The sequence below is a fragment of the Sorex araneus genome, chromosome 1, assembly GCF_027595985.1.
Source record: "Sorex araneus isolate mSorAra2 chromosome 1, mSorAra2.pri, whole genome shotgun sequence".
NCBI lineage: Eukaryota > Metazoa > Chordata > Mammalia > Eulipotyphla > Soricidae > Sorex > Sorex araneus.
Genome location: NC_073302.1, coordinates 99,347,906 through 99,360,367, shown reverse-complemented (window position 1 = coordinate 99,360,367; position 12,462 = coordinate 99,347,906). Strand labels below are relative to the sequence as shown.

Genomic DNA, 12,462 nt, shown 5'->3' with positions numbered 1-12,462 from the left:
GCATTAGGTCCAGCAGCACTTCATAAACTTGTGACCTCTCTTTACCAGAAAAAATTTTACATGATCCTTGATATATAAAATAGGTATACAAATCAAACATTTACTGATAATTTACAGATCTTGATTTCAGACAAACACTTTTTGAAGGATTTTAACACTATTGGGGTTAAAACACAACATTTAAGAACTAAAACCTAGTTCTATGAAACCTCTGGTAATCATAGAACTATGATGAGTATTGAGTGGGCATGGGATCCGGTAAAGCATGAGCAGACGTGTGAGATCTTTGTGAGTTCTTTGTCCATGCTGTCAAGCCTAGCTCACTGGGAGGTCTGTAGAAGTGATACCACCTGATTCCAGGCCAGCAGCCCACTCTCACTTACTGTGATCCAGACCTTCCGCACCCATCCTTCCAGGAAGCCAGCACCACTCAGCCGACCAGACCACAGTTGTCAGAGCCTGTGTTGATCCCTGTGAAGATGGAGATGGTGCTGCCTAAGTACCCGTCTCCACAGGATAGGGCATTAAAAACCCCATCAGACTGTGTGTTGCATCTGAGTAATGAGCCATGAAATTGGCATTATAAGTTTTAATTATTATTAATGCCTTGCAAGGATGGCTGGTATTAATTATCCTGTAGACATCCCAGATGTACTTCTCCCTTTCCATTTATTTCTTTTCTTTAATGTCTTGAACAGTGTTTGAAGACAATTAATCCAAAGGGATTGTGAAGGAGGTGGGAGGGCAGTCTGGGGCTGGAAAAGAAATGGTTGTGACCAATTATGGACTTTGCTGACCTGGGCTGGAGTACTGCAGTTGTGGAGGGTCTCTTGCTGGTGCTTCCATTTACCAACTTTCCCCTCCACATGTCGCACTGGCCTGGCTCTGGGGTACCTGGTTAAATAAAGGTTTCAAGGAGAAAGAATATTTCAGTACTCTGACCCTCTCTTCTCTGTGTTCCTAGTTATAAGAGCCAAAGCTGTTGAGTCTCAACCCTGATTCCACACATTGCCTGTAGGCTGCATCTGAATTTCTAATCAACCGCCCTATTGTGCCCTGGACTTATAAAGGATTGCATCCTCTCTCTGTTGTTCTCAGTTTTGCTTGTTTTGGAGATCTGGGGAGGGGTGATCAGGTTGCATGGCTCATTTCTGCCTCTCCTTCCCCTTCCTCTCCCTCCGGCTTCTTCCATGCCAGCTGGTACAGCAGACAGGAAGTGCCGATGCTCCCCAGGATGATGATGCCCTGGGGTCTCACTGCCTGTGGTGCTGTGCTGAGGGGTGCATCAGTTCAGGCCCCTGACCCCACCTCCGCCATTCTGGAAGGAGCGTGTGCCCCTCTCCCCAGTCTGCATGGACAGAGCTGCTCCTCTTATGGAACTGGGTGATACCCTTAGAACCTTGTTCCTGCAGTGAGGCATACTGGGAGGCAGGGGTCGGCCTGTCAGAGCTTGCATTTCTAACTGTCTCCTCCTAACATCGAGGCCTTCTCTTAGAAGAAACCTGAGTATCGAATTAACCGGCATGCGTAGGGCACCTTCCCAGACCAGGCCTCTCCTCAGTCCCCAAGTCAGCAGCAACTGCACTTAAGCTTTGTCTGGAGTCTTGGTGTACAGGGACCTGAGTGCTAGACTTCGGGACAGCAAGGGCAGGGACAGGGCAGAGACATAGCAAGGCCTGAGGCTCCGAGGGTGCGTGCTCTCTGCTAATGGTGTGCTATCCCCTCTGGGCCAGGTGGGGAGGGCGCCAGGATGTGTGGCTGGCAGTTGTGCTGAGGCCCATGAAAGGAGCTTGGGCGATGCACCCAGGGGTGATAGGCCTGGAGGGCACGTCTGCATCAGGGCATGTGCCGTCACAGTGCACTGCTGAGTTCTGGGTGTCTTTGGCAGAGGTTGCGCTGGCTACGGCAAGGGCAGTGGAGCACAGTGCTGGAGTGTGCCGGAGCCCCTGCAGCTCAGACCTGGGGGCTGGATGGACGGGTAGGTGCAGAGTCGGAGGGGCGGGTGCTCTCAGCAGTGGGTGGAGCTCCACGGCACAGCTGGAGGGGAGACAAAACAGCTTCCAGGGGCACCAACTACCCAGCAAAGATGACGCTGAAACGTGTGCGCGTCCTCTTGGGAGGGACGCAGGGAGCCCCGGGGCAGAGGTGGGCTGCGCAGGTGGCCGAGCCTCGGGTCACTGTGCTCTCTGGCCGGAAGCATGAGAGCAGCCTCGCGGGAGCAGAGGCGACAGCCGCCGCCGGAGAGGGCCGGAAGCCGGGCCCAGGCTCTGCGCTGGGCAAGCCCACGGCGCCGTCTGAGCAGGCCAGAGGAGCAGCGCCCCAGCAGCTCGGACGTTGGCCGCTGCTCTGGGCAGGAGGCGCGGGGAGCAGTCGGGCCGGGGAGCCGCGGCCGCTGCCTCTGAGCAGCCTTCCGGGCCTGCAGGGGAAAGGAGGCTGACGGGAAAAGTTTGGTTCTTCTTTTTTTAATGAAACTAATCGACCCCTTTTTCTTTTTTTTCGTCAGTAAAAGTTTATTCGTGAGCACAGTGGTTGTTACCCTTGAGTACTCTCAGTCATGACCCAATCCCATGCCCTCAAAAATAAATCCAACATAACCCAAATAATAATAATAACTAATATATTGTGACTAAATTATGACAAAATTATTAATATTATACTTTGCTATGATAGTTTAAAATTAGACTTTAAAACTGAACTACAGGTAGTTGTTATTGATTGAATTATGTTCCTGCAAAATATTTGTTCAACTCCTGAATCCCAGTACTTGTAAATCTGACCTTGCTTGGAAATAGTGTAAACACAGATGTAACCAAGTTAGGGTAAGGTCATACTGGAAAGGGCTGGGCTCTAATCTAATAACTAGATTGCTTACAGAAGGACATTTACTTATTTATTTGTTTATTTCAATTTTTGTCGACCCCCTTTTTCAAGATTAAACTTGCTGGAATTCAAGATTAGTAGGTTCAACCCCAGCTTCGTCACACATACACACACACACACACACACAAAAAAAAAAAAAAACCAAGCAAACAAAAAGACAGGTTCTAGTTCTTTCCTTTCTATTGCTGAACACTTCTTCCCTCAGTCTGTGTCCTAGCTGGTCTGTGTGCTAGAGTGAAAATGCTGCCAGTATGAAAAGAAGTGCACTTTCTCCTCCTAAGCGGTGGTAGACCAGGTATGAGTGAAAGAAAATCTTATTGAAACAATTTCCATGCACAGCTGGAGCAGGGGTTCTGCCCGGCACTGCCAAGCCCAGGGCAGGAGCTCTGTGGGGGGACGCCCCACGCTCCAGGGTGTGCAGCAGGGGCCCTGCCCTCTGCCGCTGAGATGCCAACTGTCCCCACTTCCCAACTGTGGCAGCCAATGTCTTGAGACATTGCCCCAACCCCCCAGGGTGCTAAATGTCCCTGATTCGGAACCCGGAGCAGGGATTGACTGGCGGTGGCCCACGGCCAACAGTCCCCTCTAACCTTTCCCAATCCCAGTATTTGTATTGCAAATTATCCATTTTCTTCCATCTCTAAAATTGCTAAAATTGGGGTCTGTTACAGTCTATTGTGCTGATAGTAAGGAGCTATTGAGAATCATGTTATTGGAAGTAAATGGATTTTTTGCTTCCTCTAGTTCTGCAATGAAAAGTCCTCTGGTGTTGTTATTTAATTGGCTAGTGGTAGCTGTTTGTCATTTTGCCAGCGGGTTCTCTCTTAACTGCTTGGATCTGACACTGCTAAAACATAAACGTAGACTGATTGAGTTGCTAACATGCTATTAAATGCTCTACAAAGCACCTTTCCATGTTCTCCTGCTTTAGGCTTTTGTACTTTATCGATTGATTTGAATACTAACAAAACCTTTGGCAAAGGCAGTCCTGGTGAGAGAAAGCGCCTCTGTTAGTAAAGTTGTGTGTGTGTGGTGGGGGGTGGTAGTGGCTGAGGGGGGGGGGGGTTCTGTTTGGCTTCCCACTGACAGGGAACTGGCCTGTAGCACTGTAGCTTGCTCAGACGAGCAGGCACTGGAGGCCTGTGCAAAGAAGGGGCCCAGTTCCACAAACCGTTATGAAAAAGACTCAGTTAAGTGAAAAGAGCTCAGGAAGTGCACTTGGTAACAAATAGTTCCAGAGGAATTCAGTCTCACTGCCGAGACCAGAAGATTGCCAAGAATTGTTTGGATTTCAGAACTAGTTACTGTTTGAGACCAAGAATGGTGGACCTTTGGACGGGTTGTCTTTTCTCTAAGGAGAGAGAGGATAAAGGAAACATACCAGGACATTAAAAGGAAGCTGTTTTGAGGGCTAGAGATATAATAACAGGGATTAATACCCTTGCCTTGTGATACAGGCAGGTAGACAGGGAAGGGCCCCAAGGATTCCTAGGAAGTAATAAAACCAATAGCCCCAAGGCTACAAAGGAGCCTACCATATGAGCTCAGGAGCTTGATAAGATTTTCACTGCCTCTAACGGAGACCCAGAGAAGCCTTGACAAGCCCCCCCCCATCTCCCTCCCAGTCTCCCACACCTCCAGAGAAGCTCTAGCTGGAACAAAGGCCAAGGAAAGGAATTTCAGCCACTCCCAACTCTACCCGCTTGGCAAACTCCCTGGCAGCAGACTCTCACCTTGCTAGAGCCCCAAATGGAGCAGCATAAAAGAAACCCTAAAAGGCCACCTTGAACCAAATAAGCACACACATATGCTGCCCAAGCCCATGTGCTGCTTGTGACCAGGTGACCGGGCACATGTGGCGCCTGAGCACGATCGTTGCTCATGTCTTCTCTCTTGAGATATGTCCTGGTGCTCTTTTTACCTTTGGAGAATTCTGTGTTCTCTCTTGGGTCTGTCACTTTCTCTCCTTCCTCCCCTTCTTCAAAATCTCCAAATAAAGTCTGTTTTTATTTTACTGCTTATCTGCTCCTGAAATTCGTTTCTGTGAGGGAAAAAAAAGAACTGTAAAAACTGGGTAGGTTCTAGGACTGGCTTCCCTTCCTGCAAAGAGTCTTCCCAGCTGATCCCAGGCTGGCAGAAGTGGGTCGGGAGAAAGTGACCATTTCTCTTCTCCTTGCCCCATATAAGCCATCGTGGGGCCCCACCAACCCCACCTGCATTCGAGTCACTCTGCATTTAATTCCTCGGCCCACATACTGTCCTTTTGAGCACTGCCAGGAATGATCAGAACCAGGAGTAAACTCTGAGCACAGTTGTGTATGGCTCCCAAAACAGAAACAAACAAAAAGAGAGGATGCTGCTGTATGCTCTTGTAATAGTATCTCTGGACCGCCCTGCTGTATCACTAAACAGTTAATGTGTTATTGCTGGGGACACTTGCTAGAGGTCCTGATGCACTGGCTGCTGGCTTCCGTGGTCAGGCTCTCTTGTATTCTTGCATCTTCAGCACATACCACATGGTTGTAAGGCCACTGAATGGGATGGGCATGGACACAGTTGGTGTAGGCTTGTTTATTAACTTGATCACCCCCTTTTCTATGAGTTCCTGTGTAGTTTTAGTTGGTAAAGTAACGAAAAATTTTGTTAGATGACAGTTGCTGGAAAGATGGCAACTAGGGATACACCTAGGGGAATGTCATTCAATGTGAAGCAGTAGGTGAGAACATCCCACATCCAGACCCTAGGGTGGAGACTCTGCTCTCCCTCACGGGGGAGCATCCTCAGGCCAGATGCCCTCTTGGCTTCGTGTTTTCATCTGTAAATGAAGGTTATTTACATCCCACTTTCCAGTCGAGGTGGAGAGCCTGGGACCATGCCTATATGTCCCACCGGGCTCCAGGGGGGCTGCCAGTGTGGACACTCTTTGTCTGGGTAGAGTGGTTCTGTTGCAGGGGCTTCTGTATTTCTGTCTCTGAGGATGTGCTTTGAAGTGGGTTCCACTGGAGGGCATGCTCTGGGTACTTCCAAAACAGAGACCCCCTGGATCCACCTGGGAAGCAAGCATACCCCTGAGTGACGGGCAGACCATGCTGAGTAATAATAACTTGGGTTTTTTGTTTCCATTTCAGAATCCCTCCCAGCTTCCCTATGGAAAAGCCCTCTACAGCTATGAGGGAAAGGAACCTGGCGACCTCAAGTTCAACAAGGGCGATGTGATAGTCCTGAGACGCAGGGTGGATGAGCACTGGTTCCACGGAGAGCTGCATGGGGTACATGGCTTCCTGCCTGCCAGCTACGTGCAGTGCCTACGGCCCTTGCCACAGGCCCCACCCCAGGGCAAAGCACTTTATGACTTTGAGATGAAGGACAGAGACCAGGATAAGGACTGCCTGACCTTCACCAAGGTAAGATTGTGTGCTGTCCACAGCCACCCACCCACACCACTCCCCCCAAGACCCACGCCGGGTAAGAGTGGATTGCTTGTGCTTAGGCGGTGATTCTTGAGCTCAGGATCTGAGCTTTTGCTGGGGTTTCTTCTCAGTGGCTTCTGGCTGAGGAGAGCGGTTGTTTCTACCTCCCCAGTCTTGTTGCTGGAACTAGACAGCTCACAGTCAGATACTAGCTCCAGCCGAGTTGATAGGTGTGTTTTGGTGGCTTGTGCTGGGCCCCATGAACCTAAAGGGTGGTGTCTGGGCAGGGACTCAGAAACAAAGATAGGACATCTTTCGAGATTCATGGGTGTGGAGAGGGTGGTGCCTCTAGGACACTCCTTCACAGATTAGTGTCAGGGACAGGGAGGTGTGTCACAGCTGTTCAGGAGCAAAGAATGCTCAGGGTTGTAGGAAGCAGCCACATCAGTCTGGCCAAGATGGACTGTGGTTGGTGACAAGTTAAATAGTATTTGATAAGGAGTTGCCCTGGAGGGCCAAGTGAAATGCAGGGGTGATGGTTTCTGGTCTACCCGGGAACAGAGTGACTGTCCTGGGCCAGAACGAGGCTCTTTGGGCCTTCCTGGCTGCAATGCCACCATTCCTCCAGGTCCTGGGTGAGGGGCTGCTGCAGGGAATCTTGGAAGCACTTCTGATGACAGCAAGAACAGTGACTGCTAATTAATTATCCATATTTGGGAGCTTTACCAGCAAGCTTGTACTTTTTCTTTACAGTATCTGTGATTCCCATGGAAGTGGTTGAAGTCTGTCTTCTTAATTTTAAAGCAAAGCTCAGAGAGGTTACATAACTTATTTAATGTTAGTGGTTTTCTCTCCTTTGCTTCTAACTTCTATCTTCTCTGTTTTTTTTCCTGCCTTTTTCTTCTTGTTCCTATCTCTGTGTGTGTCCTTATACTTGTGTCTGTTTCCATATCTGTCTGACCTTCTCTGTTTCTCTATGTCCCTATCTGTCTATCCCTGCCCCTGTCTCTCTGTCTCTTCCTGTCCCTGTCTCTGTCCCTATTTCTTTATTACTGTTTTTATTTGTCTGTCTAGCTACTTTATCTCTCTCTTTGCCCCATTTGCTGTCTTTGTCTCTCTATCTTCCTGTCTATAGCCTTCTCTCTCTCCCTCTTTCTTTCTCCCTCTCTCTCTCTTTCTCTCTCTCTCTCTCTCTCTCTCTCACACACACACACACACACATATGCTCATGCAGAATTTGGCTATAGTACTGAGCTCCCTGGAGGCTGCTAGTGTACCATGCACACCATTTTAAAGCAAAATTAGAATGCCCTGCACTGGCTGCTATTTATGTCTTGTTCCATTCTTTACCCTGACAATGAATAATCTGTTTTTCATTCAGGGATTCAACTCTTTTTTCCTTCCTTTTATCAAAGGTGTTCTGATGATAATTTCAATTGTCATTTATCTGATGCATTTTCCCAGGGAGCTCCCACCACTACTTCTATTTCTTTCTCTATTCCCTGCTCTCTCTCTCTCTCTCTCTCTCTCTCTCTCTCTCACACACACACACACACACACACACACACACACACACACAGAGACTAGATGAGCAAGCTGTCTGGAATATAATATAATACAGGCAGACAGTCCCATCTATTTTTCTCACTTATCAGCCCAGTGGCCTCTAAGAGCTCCCCTGAAAAGGAAATTCTTGGAGACCCATAATGCTGTGACAAGTTCTGCCTACTAACTATGGGTCTGCTCACATCCTTACGAGGAAGACAGACTCATTCTGTCTTCTAGCTCTGTTGACTTCAAGGGCAGACACAGAACTTAGGTTTGGAAGAGACCTCACTTCCTGTCTCTTCTGTCTCCACAAAGGCTGTAACCTGCTCCATCCTACCAGTGTCTACCTGGGAAAATCAACTTCAGGATGAAGACAGGAGGATAGAAAATAAAGGACTTGTCCATTCATAAGTCAAAATACACTGTATCATAACTCTATTGCTAGCATCCAAGATTCTGAAATCTAGCGGGAAAACAGGCAATAACAAGCCGAGAAATAAGTGCTCCAAAAATTGAATAACTTGGTGTACATTGCTAGAACATAGCAAAGTCTCAAACATTCAATGATAGCATTTAATACTTGATATTGCAAAAGACACAGTTAAATAATCCTTGCAGGAAACTCACTTCAAACTGTTTGACTTCCTTAAACTTACTCTGCAGCAGCGTTGGATTCATTTGAGTTTTCTTTGGTTACCACAACTGCCCCTAGGCTGTGAGCCACACTACTATTGAGAGATACAGTTCTGAGGGTCCTGTGGAAGGAGACGGAGGGACCATGGCAGTGTGGTGAGGTGCCCTGTCACAGGATTGATAGCTTTTCTCAGAGGTAGCTAGATGGGGAATGTACTCTCTCAGGATGCTTCTCAAGGACTTATTTTATTGAATTCTGTGGATTGATGATAGAAACTCCAGGGCTTGATTCCCAAAGTCATTGTTGGGCTGCCTGACTGTGAGCAATAGCCTTGTCACCAAGTACCTGCTTGGTTTTCCTCCTGTGGGTCCTGAGGCACTGCTGCTAAATCCTCTCATTGCTCCAACCTCACGTGTCAGAGAAAGCTGTGGAGGTACACTGGCATCACGGGACCCTCCTCCTCATGGCCACATCTGTATTGGCATCCTCAGCGCTCACCAAGTTTTCTCACACCCAGCTCCATGTTCTGGCCTGGAAGTTTGATTCTTCTGAATGGCCTTCATCTGTATTACTCTTACAGAGGTTGAATTATTCTCCGATCATGGTACCATCACTCTCACGCAAGCTAAGTTTTACCTCTGTGAAGTATATTTTGTTCCTTTCTGTAGTGCCTAGAAAAATGGTTTATGACCAGAATACAAAGACAGTATACAGAATGGGAAAGGATATTCACCCAATACCCATCTGATAAGGAGCTGATATCAAGGATTTACAAGGCACTGATTGAACTCCACAAAAAGAAAACATCCAACTCCATCAGAAAATGGGGCAATAAAATGAACAGAAACTTTCTCAAAGAAGAAATCTAAATGGCCAAAAGACACATGAAAAATGTTCCTCATCACTAATCATCAGAGAGATGCAGATTAAAACAACAATGAGATATCATCTCACACCACAGAGACTGGCCCACATCCCAAAAAACAAAAGCAACCAGTGTTGGTGTGGATGTGGGGAGAAAGGGACTCTCCTTCACTCTGGTGAGAACGCTGACTGGTTCAGCCCTTTGGAAAACAGTATGGGCAATCCTTAAAAAATTAGAGATTGAATTCCCATTTGACCCAGCAATACCACTTCTGGAGATACAAAATGACCTCTGGAGTAGAAATGACCTCTGCACTTATATGTTTATTGCAGCACTGTTTACAACAGCCAGAATCTGGAAAAAACCCAAGTGCCCGAGAACAGATGACTGGTTAAAGAAACTTTGGTACATCTACACAATGGAATACTATGCAGCCCTCAGAAAAGATGAAGTCATGAAACTTACGTATAGTTGGATCCACATGGAAAGTATCATGTTAAATGAAATGAGTCAGAAAGAGAGGGATAGACATAGAAAGATTGCATGAATTTGTGGAATATAAAGTAACAGAATGGGAGACTAACACCCAAGACCAGTAGACATAAGAACCAGGAGGATTGCTCCACAGCTTAGCAGCCAGCCTCACATGCTGGAGAAAAAGGCAGCTGAGATAAAGAAGGGACCACCAAGTAAAGCATGCTAGAAGGACCCATTTGGGATGGGAGATGCAGGCTGAAAGTAGACTATTGACTGAACATGATGGCCACTTAATACCTCTACTGCAAACCACAATACCCAAAAGGAGAGAGAAAAAGAAAATGCCCTGCCACAGAGGCGGGATGGGGTGGGGGAAAGATGGAGTGGGGGTGGTGGGAGGGATGCTGGGACCATTGGTGGTAGAAAACAGGCACTGGTGGAGAGATGAGCACTCGACCATGTATTCCTGAAATGCAAGCATGGAAGTTTATAAGTCTGTAACTGTACCTCACGGTGATTCACTAATAAAAAAATTTTTTAAGAAAGATCTCTGAAATCTGCAAGTGGTACTAACTTATCTTTAGAATGCATCTTTGTGTTGAGATTGATTAGTTAAAAAGGCACAAAGCAGGTGGATCAAAGCAAGATTTTTTACCTCCTGTTATGGCTTTTGAATAGTCCTGTTAAAATTGCTTTAATTAAAGTCGTTCCGAAACCAAAGGCTTTGTTTCCTTTATGAAGATAGTGAATAATTACTTTGGCAAAGCAGCTATTAAAAGAATGTTTTATTACATTTTAGTAGATCCACTCGAAAAAGCTGTCAGCTGCTCTGTGACTTCCTTGAGGGCTTGTGCTGTGCCTATCTCCTGCTCCCATGATCTGGCCCTGGTTGGGGGAGTATGGGCTCCGGATGCCACACAAGGGGCAAACAATTTTCAAGCAGATCACTTTATCACTTTGTGATTGTGATGTCAGTGGGCCCCATGTGGCTTATGTGAGGCAGAAGGAGAGAGACCGTCACTTTCTCCCAATCCGCCTCTGCCACCCAGGACCCAGGGTTACTGGGTTCTTGTCTTGCCTCGCAGAAAAGAATTTCAAGAGTAGATGAGCAGTGAAGTAAAACCACATTCTATTCACTTATTAATTTTATTCACTGAGGGGATGAGAAAGTGGGAAGAAGGGGAGAAAAAGTGTGTTTGGGGAGAGAGAGAGAGAGAAAGAGAGAGAGAGAGAGAGAGAGAGAGAGAGAGAGAGAGAGAGAGAGAGAGAGAGAATACGGACTTCCCCAAAAGTGGAGAAGCTCCTACACATATCCCAGCATTAGATATGAAAGCATGAAAGTACACAACTCAAGAGGGAAGGTGCGGGCAACACATGTGCTCAGCCATGTGGGCACAAGCAGCACATGGGCTCAGCAGCATATGTATGCCCTTCCTTTGTTGAAGGTGGCTTTTAGAGGGTTTTTCCAACCTGGGATTTCTACCTAGATAAAATGCCAAGGGAGCTAGAGATGGGAGTGGTAGACAGTTTTTGAAATTCCTTCCCTGGCCTTTTGTTTCTGCTGGAGCTGCCAGGTGAGTCTTATCAGGCTTTAGTTCCTGTTTTCTGCAAAGTTGGCTTTTTGCAACTTCAGGACTACTGATCTCATTATTTCCCAGGAAATTCATTGCCATTGCCTTGAGGAAGGGCCCTTCCCTGTCTACCTGCCGCCTACATTAAGTGGCTCCAGCACTAGAAAGTGTAACTGTGCTGAACTGCCCCCTCATCTAAGTCAGGACAACTATGCTCACCCTGGGGGTGTTCAGGGCAGAGTGATAAAAGCAAGAAAGTGAGCAAGAGAGGACCTGAGTTCCATTCTTTCTGTGTCATCTTATTCCAGATTACCTTATTTTTATTCACCTACAGGATTCAGTAAATCTTCACTGAGACCTGTCCAGGTAACAGTCAGTAAGATTTGCCTTATCTTGCCAGGTTGCTGTGCTGGATGGTACTTGTGGATTCCCCTTAGTGAATTTGTCCTGATGCTCAGGATCAGCCCAGGCCAAGGGATGGTTTTTCAGACAATACCTGCCCTCAGGGAATCTCTTTTGCACCTGGTTTGTTCAAGGTGCTTTTAGAGGGTTTTCCTAATCTGGGGCTTCTACCTAGGTAAAAGTCCATTTCTAGGGAGGTTGGTCCCTGAGCCTCAGTTGCGCTGACCTAACCTGCATCCTTGCTTGGCTAGCGGTGTGGTAAGGCACTAGGACTTTGCACTGCAGCAAGTCCCTCTGTTCTGCTGTTCACACCCCCACCTCCGATAACTCAAGACCAATGGGCTGCCTTGGGCTGGCAAACCCTTTGTCTCTTGTTTGGGGGCCACACTTGGCAGTGCTCAGGGTTTCCTCCTGGCTCTGCACGCACGGGACACTCCTGGCAGGAGCCCCATGGGGTGTCAGGAACTGAACCGAGGTTGTATGCAGAAGAAGCACGTTTCCCTCTGGACTGTCACTCTGGCCCAGCAAAAATCTTAAAAATGCTACCCCAGCGGGCCCCACCTCTCCTCATAAATGCTATGGACACTGGTGAATGTTTGATCATCATTTCCCACAGGGTGGAAATTCTTCCCTTTGTAAACTAACCCAGCACTAATCCCAAACTGTATTCTGACC

The 12,462-nt window shown here is 47.4% G+C and overlaps 1 protein-coding gene across 4 annotated transcripts in view; it reads left to right on the top strand.

Moving 5' to 3' along the window:
• Positions 1–12,462, top strand: part of SH3RF3 (SH3 domain containing ring finger 3) — a 482,862-nt gene that overhangs the window by 280,942 nt on the left and 189,458 nt on the right. For all 4 annotated transcript variants that reach the window (XM_055141388.1, XM_055141381.1, XM_055141374.1 and 1 more), the window contains exon 2: positions 6,009–6,284. In XM_055141388.1, coding sequence (XP_054997363.1) covers positions 6,009–6,284 — 276 coding nt within the window. The remainder of the gene's footprint in view (positions 1–6,008; positions 6,285–12,462) is intronic.